General features: G+C 36.6%; 1 protein-coding gene across 5 annotated transcripts in view; it reads right to left on the bottom strand.

Annotated features, from left to right (window-relative positions):
• Nucleotides 1–26,245, bottom strand: part of DLG2 (discs large MAGUK scaffold protein 2) — a 1,308,393-nt gene that overhangs the window by 347,507 nt on the left and 934,641 nt on the right. For all 5 annotated transcript variants that reach the window (XM_063431313.1, XM_063431306.1, XM_063431329.1 and 2 more), the window contains one exon: nucleotides 219–374. In XM_063431313.1, coding sequence (XP_063287383.1) covers nucleotides 219–374 — 156 coding nt within the window. The remainder of the gene's footprint in view (nucleotides 1–218; nucleotides 375–26,245) is intronic.

Genomic DNA, 26,245 nt, shown 5'->3' on the forward strand with positions numbered 1-26,245 from the left:
CTGTCTTCCAAAGACAGATCTTATTAGATTGAATGACAGGGAGACAAGATGGAGACACTGAGTTCCAGAACAGAGGTATATACATCATAGTGAATTTCTACTTGTAATTTTATTATTGAGATGTAACAAACACATGTTTGCTAAATATAGGAAATAATTAAACATTATTAAAATCCTGTAAGGTGATTAGAATCCTGTAAAGGAATAGAATAAAATACCTTGAAATCTCTGATTCTGGAAGTAGGCCTCCATGAAATTGAGGATACGGGGAAGTTAAAAGGAAGTTTTTGTCACATTCTATTGGAGAGTAATGCCCCGGAGAACAAGGTTTTTCACCCAGTTTATTCACAGTGCTGTAAACGGGTTCTGGAGACCTAAAAATACGAGAAAGTAGATTTAAAAAAAACCAAACAACTAAGAAACATTTCTATTCCACAATAAATAACAATGTAACAATGTATATACCTTTTTCAATTTATGGTTTGATGATTATTCTATGGTGTATATCCATTGACAGTAAAAAATATTTGTCCACATTTTAAGAACTTGGAAAAATGTCCTGTTATCTACGCACATATATTACAAAATTGATTGTTTGATCGATTGATTGATTTAGCATAATTCCAAAAAATAAAAAAATATATATAGTGTTCAAGCAGAGATTGTAGCTGTATTAGTCCAGTGATGTAGATGTAAAAAACAGATAAAATTCATATCTTGTAATACCTTTTTTATTGGACTAACAGAATTTTTTAATGACAAGCTTTCGGGGGAACCTCCCTTTCTCAAGTCTAAAGCATTTCTGAGTAAGACGACACATAGAATTCAAAGTTGAGTTGTACACGGGTTAAAGCGACATGAGTGCAGATAAGACACAGGTTTGATAGAAAATAGACAACATTCTAGCAGATAATTTAATTATATGTGTGTGTGCTCAGGTAATTATCTCTTAGGTGTGTGGAATGTTTGCTTGTAACTAGTTCCCTCTCAGATCCAGAGGGGAATGCCTCTGTAATATGATTTGGGAAACCCCTTGCATGGGGAGTTGCATAAAAGGCGGTGTGTGACTCCCAATAAATCAGATCGTTTTACCAGTGGCGGATCCAGAGCCTGATCTCGGGAGGGGCACTTGTAGATTATTTAAAAAAAATAATCCTGGCACAATAACCACTACAGCTCAGTGTAGTAGTTATGGTGCCAGTAGTGCCAGGATCCCACCCCAGAGTAAGTAGTCATACCGTTTAAGAACAGTTTGACAACTTACCTGGGGTCTGCTGGGATATAGGGCATAGGAGAAGTGGTGTGTGTTAGGGGTGAAGTGTGTGTGAAAGGTGCAGTGTGTGTGTGTGAGCGGTGAAGTGAGTGTGAGTGCGTAAGGGTGACAGTGTGTGTATGGGGGCACTGTATGTATGTGTGGGGCAGTGTGTGTATGGGGGCACTGTGTGTATGGGGGGGTCGTGTGTGTGTGTTTGGGGCAATGTGTGTATGGGGCAGCAGTTTGTGTAGGGCACTGTGTGTGTATGGGTGTGCAGTGTGCGGGGCAGTGTGTGCATGGGGACAGTGTTGTATGGGGACAGTGTTTGTGGGACAGTGTTTGTGGGACAGTGTTGTATGGGGACAGTGTTTGTGGGGCAGTGTGTGTATGGGGGCAGTGTATGTGGGGGCAGTGTTTGTGGGGGCAGTGTGTGTATGGGGCAGTGTTTGTATGTGGACAGTGTGTGTATGGGGTCAGTGTGTGTAGTGTTTGTATGTGGGGCAGTGTGTGTATGGGGTCAGTGTGTAAGGGGGAAGTGTGTGTAGTGTGTATGGGGCAGTGTTTGTGGGGCAGTGTGTGTATGGGGACAGTGTGTGTATGGGGACAGTGTGTGTATGGGGTCAGTGTGTGTAGTGTTTGTATGTGGGGCAGTGTGTGTATGGGGTCAGTGTGTAAGGGGGAAGTGTGTGTAGTGTGTATGGGGCAGTGTTTGTGGGGCAGTGTGTGTATGGGGACAGTGTGTGTATGGGGACAGTGTGTGTATGGGGTCAGTGTGTGTATGGGGTCAGTGTGTGTATGGGGTCAGTGTGTGTAGTGTCTGTATGGGGTCAGTGTGTGTATGTGGGGCAGTGTGTGTAGTGTTTGTAGTGTGTGTATGGGGGCAGTGTGTGTATGGGGGCAGTGTGTGTATGGGGTCAGTGTGTGTATGGGGGCAGTGTGTGTATAGTGTGTATGTGGGGCAGTGTGTATGGGGGGGGAGGGGAGGAGGGAAGGGGCGCTTTTTTAATAAAAAAAAAATGTATTTAATAAAATATATTTATGCCCCCCCTCCCTTCTTACCTTTATTGAGGAGGAGGGGGGACATTTCTGGATCCCTGGTGGTCCCAGTGGGGAATCCCTGGTGGTCCAGTGGTTCCAGTGAACTCTAGCCCTTGCTCCAGGGCTAGAGTTCACTCTCGCGAGATTTGGAGCGTTGCAGTGGTAACCGCGGCAACGCTCCAAATCTCGCGAGAGGAGGACCCGGAGGAGCTGCTGGTAACAGCTCCCGTGTCCTCTCTCCCTCCCTCCCCTGCCGGCTGTCAGCACAGTGCCTGCAGACCGGGGAGGGAGATCACTGATCACTCTCCCCGATCCGCAGGCACATTGCAGGGCTGGCGCTTGGGCAATGCCAGCCCTGCACTAGCCGGCAGGGGGGAATCTCGGGGGGGGCAATTGCCCCGTTGCCCCCCCCCTGGATCCGCCAATGCGTTTTACCCCATCCATGAAGTCTAGGTTCATGTTTGGGAGATTGTGAGTTATACTCACAACCATAATCACTATTCTGCTTGGAACCAGGAGCTATAATCACTGCATCACTTGGGATTTGGGAGACTTACTGCGGATATACTCAGCCAGAGTATAGGGGATTTGTTACATTACATTAACACATTTCCATCTATCTAGTGAATGTTTTCTTTGTTATATATTTATATATTTATTGATATGTTTTTATTCATGTAAGTGTTCTAATGGCATTAGCCTTTGTATAGTTATAACTAGGCATCAAATAGGCCATTTGTTGTATGAGGTTTGAATGTGATCTTCAGAACCCTGCTCTATTCTGGCTGCCTCAGAGCAAAGCCTTAAACCTGTTTTCCTGACACTATGTCATCCTTGGGGGACCCTCACCCTCAGGGTCCCCCTCCCGTGGCACTGAAGGGGTTAAAACCTTAATCCAGCGCCGGGCTCCCTCGGCGCTGGTGACCTCTCTTCCCCCGCAGACGTCTGCTCCTGAGTGAAGCGGAATGCACATGCGCGGCAAGAGCCGCGCACGCATTCTAACAGTCCATAGGAAAACATTTCTCAAAGCTTTCCTATGGACGTTCTGCACGCTGAATGCAAAAGTCGCAAAAGCGCCTCTAGCGGCTGTCAGGAAGACAGACACTAGAGTTTGAATAAACCCTGCTATGTAAACATAGCAGTTTCTCTGAAACTTCTATGTTTACATCTGAAGGGTTAAAACCTGGAGGACCTGGCACCCAGATCACTTCATTGAGCTTTGTAACTAGTCTACTAGCATGGGCAGGACAAGTTTCAAAAAGCTAATCAAAACAGAATGACATTAATAGAGCCAATTTCATTGGCTGGAATGTTACAGCCAACCACATTACTGCAATTATTTTCCATTGCAGTATTGTATTCCAGTTCCTGTTAACGTAAATTGACAAAAAAACAAACCTTTGCATCTCTACTTTTGTAAAACAAAGTTCTAGTGATAAAAATATAAAAACAAGGGGCGGGGCCTGACTGCCAAACGGAATGGTCGCAGGCAGAGTGAGCTCCGATCGAGAATCTACGAAATCGCACTAATACCGACACTTACAAGCAAAACAAGTGTAATCTGAGGACGGGACACAGCCTGCAAACAGCTCCGCTTAAATCTAAGGCTTCCCTGACGCAACCCGAGCAGATTAAGCCCACAACACTACTGCGGCCTACCTGGAGGTGACGGCGTGAGAGAGGCGGCCGCTCTCCCCGCCTGATCCCCTGCTGAACACAAGATGAGGCAGCACAGAAACCTGTTCCCCCCCCCTGCCGGTGGGGGTTATCCCGGCATCATTTCATCCACGGGTGTAACTGTGGCCTCGCACAAGCTGCAACTGCAACTTAGCTCTGACCACCTCAAGCAATACAAGATGGCGGACGCCAGGCCTCACACCAAACCACGAGGCACCACAGAGTCAACACTAGCAAAGCTAGACAAGATCTTAGAGGAATTTTGGCGAAAAATTGAGGAGAGGCAACAGAGAGCAAACTCACACCACCATTCATCCCTGGCAATCCAGCGGTCCATGCCGACCCCACAGAGGCGGAACAGCTTCACACCCAGGCGCCGGAGGAGAACACGACCCAGGCGGTCGACTCCAGGGGGTAAGTCGGCTCATAGAGTCCCCCCACAGAGACCCCCTTCCAAAAGAGGACCTACCCAGGACCACCGAGAAGGGCAAAACCCAGGCCCATGCGGCACACGGAGCCTCCCGGAACCACCAGGAGCTAGCCGTCAGGCACGATCACCTGGGCCCCAAGAGACAACCGCAAAGGGCTGGAGAGGAGCTCCATGCTACGCCCCACCGGCGGCGGTTCTGCAACGCCTCAGCTGCTACACAACAAGACCCCAAAGGGCACCTCAGCAAGAACTCGCATGGAGCCCAGAGACGAAACAACACTGCACCGGGAATACAGCAACAAGAGACTCCCCCCCTGAGCCTCCAAGCGGTGTGGGCTGATAACCACTATTGGACGCTACGATACCTGCTCTCGTACACAGGATTAATTAGAGTTCTCTAGTGTCTAACAACTGACCAAGTAATTCAACCAGTGGTACCCTTAAGCATTTAATCATAATAGCATAAAGCATAATACACTAATTTACTAAGCTTAATCGTTTTGCTATGTTTAGTAGTTTTAAAATGCTATGACACACCACATATCTGTATAGCATGAGTTAAAAAATAATATAATTGTGCAAGTTTTTTCAACGCCATGTTCCTGTTATAAAATGTATGAAAAAGCATTGTTCGCCCCGCTGTTGTGGCGATGCAAGCATCTTCTGTAAACTCTCTGCGCAACAAAAATAAAGAATTAAAAAAAAAAAAATATATAAAAACAAATATTGCTGTAATTGTGTTTTATCTCCGAGATGTAGTCCAACTCGCCATTGTCAAGTGGAAATTTATTCCTGGTGAGTAGAAGTTCGCTAAGTTTATACTCCATACCATGGGAGAATAGTGTGTGTGTGTGTGTGTGTGTACTGTGTCTCATCTGCCTCCTTTAGAAAATCAATGAACTGCACTTTTCCTGTAACAATTACTAAAGTTCTACGAGGAGGTCAGGCAGAAAAGTCATCAGTAGGAAATGGTTAATTAAAAGTGTTTTACAGTCTGATATTGATCGGCAATTGAGTTTTTGCGAATCAAGAAGGTGAATAAATCAACCTCTAACAAGGAGTATTGACTGGGATGACATTTAGTATCACAAGGGAAAAAAGCACGAACGACAAGCTAAAGCATTTTATCCAAACTTTCGTTTGTGTCTCTATGTATTATAAAGCTTTTCAAAATAAATTATTTTTAAGATGCCCTTTCGGCTAAATGAACGGTTCTTTTTACTCAAAATCTACAGAGAAATGTGTGCTTTCAGTATTATGACGTTTAATCAACATTTAAAGAAGATATTATATTCCAACGGTATTTATATGTTGATATCAGAAGATTTAACTACGGCTTTTAGTGAATATATTAAATTCTCCAATGATGATCATCAATAAATACATAATTCTTAGAACAGCATATATAATAATGCATATATCACATAATAACACGCACAGCGTGTGGATAGAAATGCAAATATTACATTCTAATACAAACAGACAAACTGCAGTCGAAGTATGACATACATCAAGCTGTGGGGCTATCAATAAACATATTATTCCCAAAGGCAATCTGGTATACTCTATACACACTACACATTTAATACAAGCATTGTCTTTGCCAATTGGTATATAACAGACGGGGCTGGATTAAACGGCAGTGCATTTTAGTACAGACAATAAGCCATATGAGACTCAATGATTCCATAGCATATGATAAGCAATAAATATATTACATTCAAAGAGATCTATGGATATCAAAGAACATGTAATATACAAAATATTAATAGGAGAAATATGCTTTAAACATCTATTTATTACACACTTAGCACAGTGCAAATATCAATAAACATAATAGATAATTATGTAATCTTTGCTAGATATATTAAACAATGTGCGCATAGGAACTAATGCATATGACATATACATATAAAACATAACAAAAGTAGCAGATTAGAACAGTGGCAAATAGATTGTGATTAGCATGGTTAATAACGGACAATTAACAGAAACAAATATCACATGAATAGACTAATATGGATATCTTTTAATTTCTAACATATGTAGACTGGACATCATATAATCTTAGCGCAGCACTGTGATTTTTAACCTCTTCATTACCAAGCATATAAATATTATCATGAATGAAACATGGAAGGCAAAGCCAACACTTACAATACAATTTAAAACTTCATTTTCTTCATACGTTGCTTCTCAGAGGCACATCCAGAAGATTATATACATGTATACAATATATATGTGAATAATTATTAATTCATACAAAACTATTAGGGAGATGTTAGGGAATGTTTAGACACTATACAGTATCGCTTTATCTTGCAATATGTCACACAGCGTCTGAAATACTGGTATTAACACAAAAATACCATTTATGGCTATTGTTGAGCACACTGTTGATATGATTAGAAGTCAGTATGTAAAAACAATGCTTACATACAGTAAATCCAGTGAGATCATCTATTAGTAATATTTGTAAGATGCTATTGCAACCTGAATTGTTCTATTAAGTACTTTGAGTGACACAGGGAGCCCTCTCCAACCTACCCAACTGCTAAAATGGAGAAATAACAGCATGTTCCTTTTTTGAGTCTTTCTTTGCTGTTTGGGTAGAAAAGGGCTATTATTATTTAGCTCGTTTGCAGAGATTAAAATATTCAGAATGGAGAAAAAAATTTTATTTTTTTTTATAGATGAAAAATATTTCTGGCATTTAAAGGAAGTTAACAACTTGTGTTAGGGTGGGCTGTGCCGTCCTTCCAAAGGAGGGCTTAAACACCATTGGGACAGCATAGCACATCCTAACTTGGAATATAATAGCATTGATTAATTTCTCACTTTTTTAATGTTTCACTTTTTAAAAATTTTCATACTAAATTATGTTTTATATATGAAGATTTGATGATATACAAATGATATATAACAATACAAAGAGGTAAATTATGGTTGAACGGACATATAGCTCAAATTCCAGGTTGTTGTTTTGGTTCAGAACTTGAACAATTGCCTCCCTCCTTAAGGGGTTAAGTGGAGCTTTTTTTATTGACAACATTTATTTTTAATACTTATATACTTACCGTATATACTCGAGTATAAGTCGAGTTTTTCAGCACATTTTTTGTGCTGAAAAACCCCAACTCGACTTATACTCGAGTTAATGTCTGTATTATGGCAACTTACATTGCCATAATACAGACCAGGATCGCCGGGCTCATTACAAGCCCGGCGGTCCTGTTGGGGGCTGGCAGAGAGCAGTAACTTACCTTCCTGCAGCTCCTGTCAGCTCCCTTCTCCTCCGTGCAGCTCCTCTGTCAGCTCCCACTGTAAGTCTCGCGAGAGCCGCGGGGTCCGCGGCTCTCGCGAGACTTACAGTGGGAGCTGACAGAGGAGCTGCACGGAGGAGAAGGGAGCTGACAGGAGCTGCAGGAAGGTAAGTAACCGCTCACTGTCAGCCCCCCCTCCTACACAGCCCATACACTGGACCACCAGGGAGTGAGAGCCCCCCTCCCTGGCAAGCTAACAAGCAGGGAGGGGGGACGAAAATTAAATCAAACATTAAAAAAAAAAATATATATATATATATTAAAATAAAATAAAAAAACTTAAAATATTAAAATAAAAAATGTATAATAAAAATGCCCTCCTCCCACCCAGTTCTCTCTCTCACACACACACACACACACACACACACACACACACAATCTGCATTCTACACACACTCATACAAACACACACTCTGCATTATATACACACACACTCATACAAACAAACACACACTGCATTATATACACACACACTCGTACAAACACACACACTCTGCATTATATACACACACACTCATACAAACAATCTGCATTCTACACACACTCATACAAACACACACTCTGCATTATATACACACACACTCATACAAACACACACTCTGCATTATACACACACACACTCATACAAACAATCTGCATTCTACACACACTCATACAAACACACACACACACTGCATTATATACACACAGTGTGTGCGTATATAATGCAGAGTGTGTGTGTTTGTATAAGTGTGTGTGTAGAATGCAGATTGTTTGTATGAGTTTGTGTGTGTATAATGCAGAGTGTGTTTGTATGAGTGTGTATATAATTCTAAAAATCACAGAATTTCATAGCCCCAAGTTTTACCCTCGACTTATCCACGAGGCATAGCATATTTCACAATTGTTGGTCACAAAACTGCCCTCGACTTATACATGAGATCGACTTATACACGAGTATATACGGTAGGTATTAGTTTTAGGAATTATCTTACACACTAAAAGCAGTATGGACATGAATTAACATATTACAAAATAAGAGCATAAGGGAATAAGTATCACAGTCCATGGTTATATCGCATTCTAAAAGCATTATGGGTATCCTAAAAATATGAAAAGAGTAATATGGTTAATAATTAATACCTGTTAAGAACATTGTTGTTCTTAATGATTGACTACATACTAAAAAATAGTATGAGTATCGAAGAATATATACCAGTATGGGTATAAATCTATGGCCCTGAGTTAATATTGTTGGATGAGGTTTTCAAATGATTTAAGATTTTTTGTATAAACTTTTCAAATGTTTTGTTTCTTTTTTAAAAGATCACAAAATATATCTTATATATATTAAAAAAAGTATTATGAAATGATATATGATTTTTAGAGTTTATCCAAAATTATTAAATCATTTTTAAAAGCTTCTCCAAAATGATTAAATTGTGATGATCTATGAGTATGCTAGACACTAGAAGTAATTTAAGTATTAGTTATTTTATTACATACTGGGAACAGTATACATATCAATAAATATATTACGCACAGAGAGCAGTGTGATCACCAGTAACATATTTAATAATTACAGCAATATGCTACTAGATATATTACATTGGGTATTGGTATGTATAAAAGCCTTTGAAGGGAGATTGTCTCCCGGGAACGCAGAAAAAAAGATTAGAAGGTACAGGATAAATACACTGCCTACAATTCTGCAGCACCCAGGAGAGCAGGACATTTGATTATTATTCATTTCTGGAGGTTGTTTGAAGCAGGTGACCTCGATACCTGCACCTGGGTTCAGAAGAGTGCTACCTCATTATTGTTTTTTTTATTCTTTGATTGTCTCTGGACAGATATTCATAAACAAAAGCAATGTTTTATCTTGTGATTTTGGACTAGCAATGGATCTCACATTTAAAATAAATGTTACACAAAACTTGGAAGTAAAAAGATTATAAAAAAAAAATGCCCCTCAGGATGATGGGTTACTGTCCTCATTAAAATGTTGTATGGCTCAACTATGAAAATTGCATGTTCATTTTACATTCTAAATTCATTCTGTATAACACTTTTTACATATCCGAAGAATGTATTAACTTATTTTAATCTTTACATGACAGTTATACATATTCATTTTGTAGGTGGGCATTTTATAATATATATATTTGTTTTTCTTTTCCTCTTGTTTTAAAAGTACTTAGAAAATATAATATTAATGTTACTATTAATTGAGTCTTGTTTGCATATGGAAATCCCTTTAGGTACAAATTAATTTGATGTTTTATTGTTTTTTCTTTATTTTCTACACCATATAATCATGAAGTATCTGTCTGTTGTTCCAACAAAAAAAATAAAATCTATCATGTTTCTGAGAGTTGAATTGGAGCTAGTAGGACCTGGATAGCACTATACTAAATAATTAAAGAGTATTTTATTAGTTTATCTGAAAACCTATTTCAGTACAGTGGCAGAACAGAAGTGATAGGAGAGCACAGACGGGCAATATAGGGAACATCGTGGGTGTTAAACTGTTTGGAAACAATTGAATTCCTTAAGGTAAGATGGTGCACTGGAATTCTAGCCTTTAAAGTAACTTCATTTATATTTAAAAAAAAAAGTCCCTTCAACACAGAATTCCACATCCATAAGCAAGTCGTCTTGTACGATTGTGTTGTGTAACTCTAGTAAAATACACAGCTTTGAAATGGGGAAGTGTTACCCCAAGAGACAAACTCATTGTACTATTATTATATTATTAGGATAATATAAATAATCAATATTTATAAATACCGTATGTCAAGATATTAGATTTTATTTATTTTTATTTATTTATATTTGTAATTTTTGTTGTTTATTTATTTTACTTAACTGTAATAATTATCAAAAATTTTTACTTTAAAAAAATTAACCCCTGTAAATCATTGCTCACGCTCATGCACTTGATGGGAGATGTCTCTGACAGCTGTAGTTCTTGGAATACTACAGCATCCTACCGAAAGCTTTTGGAAGACCAGAATCGGTTCTCAGAAATTAACTGTTTCCTGCAAATGTCATTGAAAATGGTTCTGGAGATTACAGAACATTACATCAGTGCTGTCGGTTATTAATGCATCGACGTTATGATATATTAAAAATGGGGAGTAAATTAGTGCAGAGAAAAAAAATTCTTCCCCAAGAAATCTGATAAAGAGTGTGGTATGTCATTTTAAATATCTGTTTTTTTTTTTTTTTTAAAGATTCCAATGTTTGTAACATATGAAGCTACAGTTGTTAACAAGTGTTGAGAATTCCACAGCAAAGCAAAGATAATTAAAGTATTTCTTCCACTGTGTAAGGCAAACAGAATTACCAATGAACCTTTATTAAATCAATACACTGCAGATGTATTTTGGAATATTAAGTATTTTTCATTTTTAGAATTCAGACTCAAATTATACACGTCTGCTTTCAGAAAATGATTTTAACAATGGCCATGTGTAACCCAACTAACATTTTTTTACCATTTTTTTTTATACGAGCTATAACATTTTCTAAATATTTATAGTTGAATTATTGTGTAAATGGCCTTGTCACAAAGACATTAATAGATGTTAGTCTTTGTATTTAACACTAACCCATGTCAAAAGGAATAGTTTCTAGATAAGGGTGCATTATAAGTATCTTACGACACAGGTCAAAAAAACCTCTTCTCACCTTGGACAGATCGAGCTTGATCTGTGCGGTGCAAACTTCTCTAATCTCCCAAAATCAAGCAGTGTAGCTACTTCCTCAGCTCTAGCAGAATGTCTGGACAGCCTGGCTTGTTGTGAAGATTCTATAGTAGATCTCTCAATAATTTAACTTTACCGACTTACTGCACCTGCAAAAATGAAATTGGAATATACTTTAATATTTAGATTTTTTATGATTTGTTTTTAAAAATAAATTGACCTAAGCTACACTATGAATACAGTCTGATCTGAATCTTTTTAAACTCTAGTGTTCCCTCCTACTAGCCTGTCTTTCAACTAAATAATTTGTTTGCCACCCAAAATTGTGAATCCAAACACTTTCTTTACATCTACAGGTTACGGATGTTGAATTAAGGATCAGTATATTTTGGCCTTGTGCACCCAATTCTCAGACACTATATATTTTTAAACTGTGAGTGGTCCTCTACCGATTTAATTTTAAACTTTTCTAAAAAAAATCATATCACATTATCTCATTCATTTATTATTCTTTCTTTATAAAAGGTGTGTGTTGATTTAGCACGAAATATTTTTTTTTAGTTTCGATTTGATCAGTGGTGAGGAATTTTGACTTGACCTAAGTTTGCATCATACTTAGATAATTAGGAACATGCAAAAAAAAAATTGCAGCTAGTGTAATTGTCCTATGGTTAAATTTATGAAAAATAAAGACTACCTTTATATGTGAGAAATATATTGAATATGAGTCTGTTTGCCTTACCAGAGTTAGATTGTTTGCCTTACCAGGAAATCCACCACTTGACCAACTGAAGTCTTCTTCTGCCATGAAATCAAGAATCCATTAGTCCACTCTTCACTAGACATTCTAGATTAGAAAAAGGGTAGTCCAGCCCAGATATCATTTCATATCACTAGGTACTTTTTATTCTTTTTGGGGGGGATTATCTTTTTGCATATATGTGCATGTATATATGTAGGTTTCCTGTTGGTTACTTTGTGACACAATCCTATTACACATTTAAAAAAAATACTGACACAGTGACTGCACTAGTGAACTTGTGTAGTGTTTTCTAATTTGTTTTTCAACTTTTTCAATTTTATCTTCTAATGCAATTTTCAATTTTAATTTATAATAAATAGGGATAGGGAAGATGGCCACCTCATGTTGTATCTAAATGAACTTATATATGGCCATCTATATTGTATGTAAATTGATAAGAGAGAGGTGAATGGCCACCAACCTATTTAAAGGGGGATGGGGTCTTGGTGACAAAGCACACAGCACTGCAAACTGCATACTGTACATCAACCAATACACTGTTTTCATGCATTCTCAAACTATACTTATGCACTGATACATTTCAGTCATTAACACATTCTCATAAAACATGATTGGAAATATACAGTAAATACAAGGAGACGAAAGAAGACAAGAGGAGTGGAGAGGGAAGAGGAAAGAAGAGGAGAGGAGCGCAGATGAACGTAGAGTGAGCAGTTGTACCTATTCCCCACCTGATTTACCTTACTTATTCTGGTGAAGAAACGTTTGTCCTACCGGTACTATAGATATAATTAAAATATTTCAGTTATTCACCCACCCCTAGTGTATCGTTTTACATTAGATGTTTGATCTCAATTTCCATTCCACGTTCACATCAGTTTTCTCTCATGTTTACACCATGTGTCTTCCTCCCTCAGATCACTTCTCTTACTCTCTTCCTTGACACATACATTCATACTTGAGACTTCATTCTGTATCTTCACACTGCATTAGTGTGTTTGTAGTAGGCTCCCTCAAGTATCTACTCTCTTCTATAAATTTGAAGAGAAGAGGTCCTTAGATTGCATCCATGCATGACCCGGCACCATCTCTGCTTATTTCAGTCCTCCACAGCTCCCTCTGCAGTTATTCCCATTTGTACAAATATATTTATAATGGATTTCCAGCTTCCATTTTGTCAAAATTGCCCCCAATGGCCAATTCTTCTTTCCCTCAATATGCTTACCCAGCTATCCCAAACCCACCTCTAGGGTCTGTACATGATATAGCACCCTACAGTTATTTTTATCCTCCTCAAAGCTCCTTAGAGTTCCCAATGTATACACTAACATGTATCCCATCCTTCTTTGGATTTGCTGCCATTGTTTTTGGTTTCTAAAGAGAGAGGGTTCTAGTTGGCTTGGTATTTGGAAAATATAATAAATAATGATATTAATTTAGATTTTAGACAAACTTCAGTACAGATGATCTTCTCTAAAACTGAATGGAGTATTGCAGAACCAAGTCAGGGTAAAATGTTGTTTAACCATTCTATAACTGATTTTTAGAAACTTGCGCATCAGTCTCATAAGTTATGGATTAATCCTCAAATCTCAAGAAACCTTCAACCTTTTTATATTTGTGAAAAATAGTCTGATTTTGGAATCTTCAATTTTCTACCATGTGAAATTATCAAATTAATTCTAATGATGTATGTAAAAGTAATCAAGGCATTCGTTTGAAAGGCGGGTTTGTCCATCTATGTAGAAATATATATTTTTGTCTGGTTCTAAAAGATGCATGCATTTCTGAATTAGTAAGTCAATGTACGATATTACTTTTCCCACAATAAAGCCATATTCTTGAAATTAGTAAGCACTCTAGATATTATGTAATTTTGTATTTGAAATATCAGTTTTTCCAATCCTATCTTACTTTCAACATGCGATTTATCCATTTAAATACTAGCATTTTTCCAGTGAACATGTAAAACAATCCAATATGAGCAATGTGTTTTACTTAACAAGCTCAGCATTTTAATTTCTATTATAAATATTTTTGTAGGGTAATGTTGTAGGTTTAAACATTTTACATATCTGTTTTATTATTGCCTTTCTGCTACATGCATCAAACTTAGTGGAGTGAAATAAATGTTTATACATTGTAAAAACTTAGCTAAGTACCCAAGCTCTTAAATTGTAATTTGAATAGCTTTTAAAGCATTACATATTTTATTCCTTTTAATTTTGTTAATGAAATGCAGGATGAATCAAACATAAAAATATATGAACATTTTAGAAAAGTCTATTTATCCTATTTGTAAAATGGTAACTGTGACAAACTACAGGCAGCAGTGTTTGTCAAGTTCATGGAACTAAAATCAGACACTGAAACTCCCGAACACAGCTGGACTTCCATCATCGCCTGCGTTCGGTTCTATAGATCCTAGAAAAATGCTGTTCAGTGGAATCGTTCAACTGGATGAGGGGAACAAGCTCCATGGTTCAAATAGAGACTACGTTCGGTATTTTATTCATTTTTATGTTACCAAATTTGACCGACCGTTAGCCCTGATTTCATGTAACTGTTTTGGGCATAGGACCATGTGTGCGGTCGGTCAAATAATTTACTTCCATAGAAATCTCAAACCCCTGAACCAGTCTGGGTGATTTTTGTATATGTTGTAACTTTTGTGGGGTTTACGTAAGTTTTGAAGGTACGTTTGGGGTGTTTGTAAATTGTACCAGTGCATCCACGATAAGCGGGAAGACAGCTTGGACCTTACTGAGGTAGCAGAATTGCAGCCGGATCTGTTTTATCTGGCTAACCTGGAGTGTGAACTAAAACAGGATTATGTTCGCCTATGTCAAAGTGTAACGCCGCCTGTCTCCAAAATGATAGGGTTTATGGACTGTGCAAGACCGGCAGAGTTCAGTTTCATCCCTCCTCCCCAGCAGTTGTACCTGTCATCAAGAGACAAGACACCTGGCGTGGATGGTGCAGATGGGACAGGGGTCTCTGTGTCTGCAGAGCAGGGAACCTGGGTGGCTGACCCAGGCCTGCCACACTACAGGTGGGAAGACTTGACCGCTGTACCACCTAATTCCCAACCAGCCAGAGAAATAAGAGACCTTATAGACCTGTTCTGGGAAGACATCCAGTTGGCCAGTGCAGATGGGACCGAAGTATCTGCACCAGCCCTACAGAGATGCTGGGCACCCTGCCCAAATCCCCAACCACAGCTGGAGATACTACCGTTCCCACATGAGTTTGTCACAAGCTCCTTGAGGAGCCTGCTTGCCAACCTCCTGCCCACAGACTATGGGCCCTGCAGGGAAACCTGTAAAAGACTGTTTAAATGGCTTGGTTCGTGTAATTTCCCTATACTGTTCGGGAACCGAACAACCGCACAAACCAGGGACCACCCGGGAGTTTGTTAACCCCTATTAACACATTGGAACGGTTCTCACTTCAGTGTTCTAATTGATCGTCCGGGTGGCCGCAATTCGTATTAATGACCACGAGGTAGCGACCATCTTGTTCTCATGAACGCAGGCAGCGGTGTTTGGTTGTCAAGTTCATGGAACTAAAATCGGACACTGAAACTCCCGAACACAGCTGGACTTCCATCACATCTGTGTTCGGTTCTATAGTTCCTAGACTAACACTGTTGAAATCATTCATCTGGTTGAGAAGAACAAGTTCCATGGTTCAAATAGAGACTACGTTCGGTCAACTGTGGGCAGGTCAAATAATTGACTTCCATGGAAATCTCAAACCCCTGAACCAATCTGGGTGATTTTGGGATATGTTTGTCACCCAGGTCAGGGCTATCAGAGGATGTAACTTTTGTGGGGGTTTTGTGAGTTTTGAAGGTACTTTTGAGGTGTTTGTAAATTGTAGTTTTTTCTGTACCTGGAGATAATTGAGTTTGTACAGTTGCTGACTCAATTATCTCCCAGGCACAGGGGAGGGACTACCCTGTTTTGTGTGGGAGTGTCATGGGCATGTTTACTGTGACTCCCAGACTCGTACTCCCAGAACTATGTGTTGTTTAGTTACTGGGAGGAGAAAGGGCTAATCACTACTCCAGCTTGTTCCAGTGTGGAGGATTCAATGGGGAAAGTCCTTGTAAGGACTAGAGCTCCCAGGAATGAGTGTCATCCAGTGCCTGGGAGTGGATAGAGTGAGTTCCCCCATTCGGCTCCAGGACGGAGTGGTTCTAGGACCCCAGTCAAGTCAAGGCGACTGAGGGGCAGGAGTGTTCAGGTTTGTCCCCTGTTACAGCTAGGAAGCGATCCTTTGGCGGAGGTACCCAGCCGGAGCACAGGGAGCTCCGTTACAGTACCTTTCTTATAGAGAGACTTGGAAGACACATGGCATGGCAATCATTGAGAACTGCCAGTCCAATGCTTCTCAAAGGAAGCATTGGAAGCACGTAGTGTCTGGAATCAGCATACTTTGCACCCTGATACCAAATGTCAAATAAATTGAATAATTGCATCTATATGTGTCCTATAGGGCCTGTCTGAATGAGAAACATTAGTAGGTTCTATGGTAACGTTGTTATTAACCCTGTCCTATGTATCAAAGCACATATATCTGACCAGCCTCAATTTACATAGTATGCAGTACCTGTATAGAGACACAACTACTCAGATGTACAATGTGGAACTCTTTTAAGTTCAGCCTCTCTCTCCTTCCTGCTTTATTGCTGATCAGACGTCTCCAGGGATAATGTCTTAAGATGAAGTGATTTTGGTGCTTAGATTGTTCCTTATAAACTGGCTCAGTGGTTTAGAGGATAAGAATATGTTGATCTATATTATAAAAAAAATTCAATTTATCTATAGCATTAATATTATTTCATGTAGATCATAAATTACTATGTGGAACAAGTAAAACCCATAGTATTTCATTTAGAGGGCTTGCTCTATTTAAGTAAAGTACCACTTGAACTTCTCTGTACGTACAATATTAAATAAACTCCATTAATAACACTTAAACATAATATCTTCATTATTGTAATCCAATAATTTCACAAGTAGCACTAAGAAATAATTAGATGGAAATAAAAACTATAATAATGGAAATGATGTTATGTTCCCGTCAGAGTTAAGTAAATTAAAATATTGTTAATCTACATAGGAAGACACCATCAATATATTTGTGATGTTACTGCATTTTGCAAAGAATGTATCTTGTATACAGGAGTGAACCTATAAATTACTTTGCAGGGCAATAAATGTACTGTAAGTACGGATACATAATTGATGTACAATAAATAATATATCTTATAGTACCGCTTGGCTTTATAGAAACAAAGTGTTTAATAATCGCCTTTACCACTTTCCTGCACTTACTGTAATATATATTATTAATATCATGAGAACACCTCATTACCATGTAATATACACTCACACAAGCACATGCACCACTGAGAAATAATTATATGACAATAATATTTTTCCAAACAGCATTGTGCCTTTAATTTGATTCAAGTACATACTACAAAATCAGGTTAGAAGACAATTTGAAGTGTAAAACATTTCCCAGCATTTTCCCAGCACCCTCTCTTTCTTTGCGTTCTTTGCAATTCCCCTTGTCTAAAAATTAGATGTGCATCATCTGGGACTTTTTTTCCATTAAACATAATAAATCAAATTAGACATTCGTATGTTCCATTGGCACAGGAGCACATTTAAGGAAAATAAAATACCAATAATATTTATATCAACGTAGCGATGCATTATTTCCAGTTCATAATACAATATTTGAGTCAGCAAAATAAAAAGGAGAGTAAGAGGATTGGGGAAGCTGTACTTCATAAAACCCTATTAGGTTTATTTAAAAAAAAGATTCTAAGTGAATTTCAAACTTAAAGGGACACTATAGTCACCAAAACCACTTTTACTTAATGTAGCGGTTTTGGTTGATAGGTCACCCTGCAGTCCTATTGCCCAATTCTCTATCATTTAGGAGTTAAATCACTTTGTTTATGCAGCCCTAGTCACACCTCCCTGCATGTGACTTACAGAGCCTTCCTAAACACTTCCTGTAAAAAAATAGTCATCTAATGTTTACACTTCCTTTATTGCAAAGTCTATTTAATTTAGAATGTTGTATTTTCTGCTCTGTTAATAGCTTACTAGACCCAGCAGGAGCAGGAGATAAAACATTTAAAAAAAAAGTAACATCTGATTGAAAATGTTTTCATGCAAGCTGTGTCAGTCACAGCCAGGGGAGGTGTGGCCATTACTGCATAAACAGAAAAAAAATGGATTTAACTACTAAATGGAAGAGGAATGAGTAGTGAGATTGTATGGACATGATCTATACACAAAGATGGCTTCATTAAGCTAAAGCTGGTGTAGCATCCCTTTAAGACTAAACTCTCGAAGCATAGCTTGGCTTGGACATTGGCTTGAGTTGACCTATTTTAGTCAAACATTGGGACACTGTAGTCACTATAACTATTTCACCTCACTGAATTGGTTATATAGCCCAAAGTCCCCCAGCAATGTCCCTCCATTCATTATTAAACCTTTTCTGAGCACTTTAACACTAAAGTAAATAGGGGTCCATGGCTAACACTACTGAAGGAGTGACTAAGCAGATATTACAAACTTCCTTTAAGTCATACCAATTCATACCAATAAAAGTGCTGTGATATTCTGAAAGTGGTCGGCCAATCACAGCTACCCACGGCGGCTCAGTTTAATCCTTCCTCATTAGCCCAAGCAGCACAGATGGGATTGGCTGCTGGGGACTCTTGTTTAGCATTAACACATTAAAAACTGTTTTAACAGACACACTTACCACTTCAACATGATGATGTAGTTATAGTCCCTGCAGCGTCCATTTCAGTTTGAAATTCACTTTGAATTTTTTTTTTAATTCACGCCAAATATCACTTTAGTAAACAGCCTTGTCTGTGTAGTCTTGCGATATATTTTCACATGTCACTTTTTAGCATTATTTACATATCACTGACAATTACAGTACCTGTATAAGTTCAAGTTAACCACTTTCGCCAATATTGTGGCAATGCAGTGCATTAAATAGCAACTGCCTATATTGCAGAGAAAGGGTTAATGTAAGTGCTATATATATATAAACATTTATAGTGCAGATATGTGAATGAATCAATGTAACCTCCTATAATATATATATGTTTCAGATATATATATATATATATATATATATATATATTTATGTTATATATATGTTTCAGAAAATCATTTCAGCCCATGTATTAATATTGTAATTTAAAATATATGCATAGAAATATTTAAAACTGCAAAGTGTAAATATATCTTGACAGTACCATAATATAAAATCTGTATTATGCTTTATTTTCTGATTGTCTCTCTCGTGTAAATAATACGTTCAATAATGGCTATCAAATGAATGGGTGTTTTGATAAGAACATTCAATGAAATGAATTATTTGCATATATTGTCATATACAATATAGATAGAAGCACCAACATTTCCTGGGAAGGAAAATGATCCCATAATAATATATTGACATATATTACAATACAAGACAAGAACGTGAGAGCATTTAAACAGATACAAGTAACAAACAGAAACTCAGAATTTCACATATGCTACAGACATAGGTCTTATCTTTAAACAGACATTACTTGCGCATCGCATTACTCAATTGTTTTTGATAGACATTGTAACTGTGGTCAATTATATATGTATGTCTATAGTGTAGGTATTAACCCTTTAAGGACACATGACATGTGTGACATGTCAGGATTCCCTTTTATTCCAGAAGTTTGGTCCTTAAGGGGTTAAAGGAAGACCGTTATTATACATGTTGCTCCAGAATTATTGTCCCAGTTGCTTGAAATTAGTGGGCTTCAAAAACCAGCAATTTCAACCAACGTCATTAAAATGACTTCACTGCCACTTAGGAGTATAACTCCTACTATAATCTCCGGCAGTTCAGGAAAGGCATTTCCTGGTTCTGCCCAAGAGTATGACTTCCAGAGTACACAGAATTCAATCATGCATTATTACCTGTTCATTCTAGGAAAGAATTTTACAGATTATGTCATCGCTGATGTATGGCATTTGGAAACTTGATCGGCCCATAAAAATAACTGGCAGGTCTTATAAAAATAAATAATATATATATAAATTATAATATATTTTTTAAGTTGTATTACTTATAAATTATCAACCTAAACAAAATAATGATTATCTTCAAAGTTATGTTGATTCCCCAATATGGCTATTTATGAGGTGATCAAAATTTTGATCTGTTATTACGTCCAGTGAATCATTACAAAATGCCGGACTTTTCCAAAAAGTTTGACCTGGCCAGCATCCACATAAAGTAAACTGATTCACCAACAGACTTACCAAAACAGTTTATTATGCTTACTGGGATGTAATAACTCTTCACAGTCCAGTGGACTGATCGTGGGCGTACCGAAGTAATAGACAGAATAAGGGGTGGTGTTATGAGTGATCGGGCCTTTTACTATTAAACAATAGAGCTGTGCACTATACAGAACTTTTAGAAAATGGTCATCACTAATTGATAAGCATTATGTCGGCCATGTTCATTAATAAGGCCATCTGTCATCATGTCTTAAAGCACAACTGTCATTTAACGTTCACTTCACATTCTTCAAAAGATTTTAAAATTATATTTTAAAATTATATATATTGATTTTTTTTAGAGACATTTTAATTCACGTTGGGTCAGACTCTACTGTTATCTGATCTGCTCAACCCAACTCGCCTGCTGCTGTGATTGATCTGTGTCAACCTGCAGCAGCAAGGCAAGTTAGGTTGAGTAGTTGATCAGATAACAGCACAGCCAAAATGGCTGCTCATCTAAATAATAAAAAAAATCTAATTTTCTCCCAAAAAAAATCATTATACATCATTTAAAAAATCATTACTTTTCATTAAATGTAATACACTTTTAAAAAATAAGAAAGTGACATTTGATATCTATCTAAAGTATTTATAGAGCCATATAGTCTTTAGAGGTTCGAAACAAGACCTATGTCTGTACAGCAATCTATATTATACAATTCAGGCCACTATGCAAACAGTAACCATGTTTAATTAGACAGTACGAGATGATCATGTGACAGTATCAGTCATGCAATCGTAAACATTATACATATATCTATTTTTCAGAAAAATATGCAGCATGCAGTTTTTAGAGACATCAACCAGATTGAGATACCAGGGCAGATTTGAGACTTGAATCTTTCATTATCTCATAGACATCTATTGATTAAAAAAAAACTTCTTCAGCTTTAATTCGGAAATTGTATTGTCTACTGCCTATGGAATGTTTGAGCACCACATTGTTTATTAAACATTTAATATATCATCCTTCTCTGAAATTGATAAAACAAGTGTTTGAAACATAAAATTGTCAAAAAATAAATTAAAAAATGTATCCTTTGAATGTTGAGAGCAGTGGTGGGATGCGAACTATGTTATGGGGTGTATTCGCTAAACTAGGTTAATTAGCAAACTGTGGACAATTAACAAGGAAACTAAATATTTTAGGCCAAGTGGACGAATAGTCTAGTTGGTATTTCGTTTTTTTCATTTTAATTCTTTTAATCTAGAAATAACAGTTCCCTTGACAATTTTTCACAGTTTAGTAAATAAGATCTATGGGTTAAGGCTCTCTCCCATTTATTACTGACTGTCTGTTTAAAATATACAAACTGATAAGAAATGTATCAGTAAAAAAAATGCAAGTATTTAATAAATTTTAGATTTTGTGTTCAACTTTGATTTTAAACCAATACATTTGGCACAGTATTATTAAAATATATTGAAGATCTATTTTTTTTTATATTTGAAATATGGCATGGAATTAAATATGTAATAACTACTGAACAAAAGATAAATAACAACGATGATAAAAAAGATATATTTTTAACGCGAGTATAGGGCTCTACAATCGGTATGAACGTGAGTAGAACATAAAAATAAAATTATTGTAGTAATTTTTTTCGTGTTTATTCTATAGAATTTTAACATAAAAGCTTAGACTAAAAATCAGTCAAAATAATAAAATAAAAAAAAATAAAAAAAACAATACAACCGGCAGGCAGTTATTGTCAAAGAGCAGCTCCCCGGTATAATAACTTATTCGTTAAATGTTCTAGAACTGGAATAGAAAAAATAAATGCTATAACAACCACATACTGCACTTTAACTCTTTTAGCGTACTTCTTTATATTAAGAAATATTTAAAGGGATCCTTGCTCAGTTTGTTCTCTGCTTAACACTTTCACTACCAAAGAATTGTTGTTTAAAAGCAAGAAGTATAATATTTAATCAAAATGAAGGGTGCACAGCTAGCACACAATAAAGCAGCAACTTTGTTAAGAAACTTCTGTTTGCCCAAACATCAAAACCAAATTATGCCCATGTACACATATTTCCATTATTTATAGAAATATTGGTGGAGTTAAAAATTTAATATACAGTATCCCTTATCTTGCAATATTTTACACAGGCTTGAAATATTAAATATTAATATGAAAGCAAAAATTTGTATTTTCTCACTAACATTTGGTGTGACAAAAATAGATAAATAAAAATGGTCAAATACTCTGCAAATAGGTGTTTGAAGGACACTGATGGCATTACTAGAAGTGTGGCTAAAAACACAACAGAATGTAAAAAGAATGTGAAAAAAATGTCTGCATTTGAGCATAAGGCCACATATATAAAATACAGTATAAATCATATATTTCTGAAATAGTGGTAAATATAGCAATCTATGTAATGCAAAAATAGAGAGATACAATTCACTCCTCTCCTTCCATCATTGTTGGAATGCTATCATTTTTGAAGTTCACTTTACTGATAGGAAGAAGGGAGGGGAGACTGTAATTTTTAGGACATTTGCAGACATTAAATTAGTGGAATGAGCTTCTAGCAGAAAATTATGTTCCCATGGTAATCATTTCGGGAGTATGAAGTAGCAAAAATGCAGCTTTATAAACTAAATTTTATTTTCAAACCAAATTAAAGTTAAAAAATATGTATACACAATTCTGGTAGTGAAGGAGTCAATTTATTGAGAATAACTTCAGTAAAATTTTAAAACACAACATTTTTGTATACTATTCTTCACACTATAGTTTTAATTAATATAAATCAATGTGAAATTCTACTCAGTACAAGTGGCCAAATCAGCTAGAAAATAAAATGGGCTCATATTTTGTACTCAAGAATATTATAAGTGAAATAAGCATTTTTGTTAAAATCTAATTAGTTACAAAAAACACAAATTTAGATTTAGTTTTCAAAATGTAAATATTTTTGTTGTGATTTTTTAAGATAATTAATAAGCAACATGCTTCTAAAATGATAAGTTAAATCTGGTTTCAAAAATGTTCAGGAATGAAAAAAGATATCTTGAGGAAATCCATTTTTATTTGATTACACATTACTGCAAACCATGACAGCATTCTTTTCTAAAATAAATTATTTAGAATTCCACAGGGGACAATTTTTAGGTTTTGATAAATATTTGTGCATTTTCACTGGTTTTAGGTTTAATTTGTGCTCTTTTACACTCCATCTGTGTATGGGAAAAATGTTGCATACCCTCATTGATATTTTTACTTCCTGTATTTCTGTATATCGTAAAGAGCTTTGCATTTGTACTCTTGTGTTGTACATTGTTCTATTTTGTATTGCATGTATTGTTAATTGTGAAACTTCAATATACTCTTATTGGAAAAATACAATTGTGCTATTTTCAAATATCCCGTGATTGGGGGAAAATAGGGTTGATGCGCACAACCAATGTAAGTGGTCTACTGAGTATATGCTGGCACATTAAAACTCTTTGACAGAGTCACTTTTGCAGGACATATAACAAACTATACAGATTACAGATTTCACAATGATAGAAATTGTGCTAAAAGAGTACCATTGAAACAAAACTCATTAAAAATTTTATTCAGTCCCATACATTGATTTCAAATGTTCAAATTTTGTTTCACATGAGGTAACATGGTTTAGTCATGGTAAAATTGTACAAAACAAAATTAATAAGATGGCAAAAAAATTTAAGAAATATTGGTTTTAAGTTGTACAGTTGGTTAAACCAAAGTTGAGTTAAAGGGTAACGGTCACTTCTCCGGATTGTATACATTAGGTTTAATTATCTCCTATATGTCCGGTTACCACATCCAAGTTTTGATGGGCACATATAATTTTGTCGTATTTTGTCTGCATTGGGAAGTCTGTGATTGGACAGACACAGAAAGTCTGGGCGGGGTTAGAAGAGGAGGGCTTATAAAAGCTGCAGACGAGAGAACTGCAGGTTTTATCAGCTCTTTTTATATAAATCCAATAAAAAATGCATAATTAAATACATTCACGTTTTCTTTTTGGGTATGTCTAATAAATAGTGATTTTTATTTATTTTGTATTTGAGTGGAGTGCCCCTTCAATTTTATACATCTTATTTTGAATTCTACATATTAGAGGGCAACCGTTTTCATGTGCTAGCCTTCAATTTGTATACGTAGACTGAAAACATGTGAATATGATAACTCAACCTACCTACATAGAACCAATATGTTTTAATAAAAAATAGCATTTTATGTAGCAATTAGACTTGATCACAAATTCTTTTTTTTAGCTAGTATGAACGAATCTAATTATTTTTAATCTACACCCAAACAAAAATCAGTCAGTTCGGGATTTACCTGTGGAGTCTTATTCGATGAATACAACTCAGTGTGTACCCTAGCTTTGCATGTATTGAACTGGATTGTGATCTTAAGTGTTAATCTTAAATAGAAAGATTTAAAAGCAAAGTATGCGTTACATACATTTTTTGTTTTCAATTCTTTTTATTTCCAAAGAGGCAACAGTTTCCCTTTAAGCAATTTACATTTTTGTGATGGAGGTTTTAAAGCACGTTTAGGTTTTAGTCATTAAACAGCAGTGATGTGTTGGCAAACAGCTTGCAAAATTCAGGCATAAATAGATGAGCTACAAATGACCCCCTATTCAACTCAACACAAGCCACTGTTTAATGAATAGATCCCTTAAAGGAAATATGCAAAATGTCAAAGGTCTAACATGAAACATTACTACAGTAAAAAAAACAGAATTAAGTGCAAAGCAACTTAGATAAACACATTTTGGGGAAGTTAAAATATCTGAAGGAATCCAATTCTTCATATTAAACATTGCAACAAACGCAGTTGAAATTTGTTAAACTCCATAATTTGGAAGTGCATCGATACATCAAGCCCTGTTCATCGAGGAATCTCCGTGAAGGTCTCTGACTTAAAATCTACTTCCAAAAACACAAAAATGTATCACAGGCACAATGTAATTTACTAAAAAAGGATTCACGCTATCAAATATGCATATTCTATTATAAACACAAATGCACGTTAATATCTAACTTATAATTAATAAAAACTTTAAAAAATATATCATAAAACATATACTGTATGTTATCTTGCTGAGGTTTTTTATCTTTATCATTTAATAACCAGAGAAAGGACTGAGGCTTTATTATCATTATTGGGAAAAAAAACAGGTTTAGGAGTATACTTTTACATTACTAGTGAATCTCAATGACGTGGTCTGGGTGCAATGGCCCTGTAGCTTTTACCCTGCAATGTAAAAAAAAATGCAGTTTCGTAGAGTCTGTAATATTTCTTTTGCAGGGGTTAAACCCACCTTTAATGGCTGCTCTTCTCACTAGCGAAGGTTCCTTCACAACGACTGAGTGAAACTCAGTCATGTGACCAAGTGCAGCTCATAGGAAAGCATTGACACGCATGCGCATCAGTCCCCAATGCTCTTCTATGAGGAGGATTGGACCATCAGCTAGACAGTCAAATTACGTATTTGAAAGACAAACAGGTGGCAGCACCGAGGGAGTCTCGCTCTGGTGAAAGGGTAATTAAAAGGGGTTTTAAAATAAATTGTATTGCCCTTGAAACCAACTAGGGACTAATGCACTATTATTTAGGGATACCGGTTAGTATTCATAATGATATAATGTTATTTAAAACTCATCCACTACAGAACAGTGTCATGGACAGCGCCT

The sequence above is a fragment of the Pelobates fuscus genome, chromosome 1, assembly GCF_036172605.1.
Source record: "Pelobates fuscus isolate aPelFus1 chromosome 1, aPelFus1.pri, whole genome shotgun sequence".
NCBI lineage: Eukaryota > Metazoa > Chordata > Amphibia > Anura > Pelobatidae > Pelobates > Pelobates fuscus.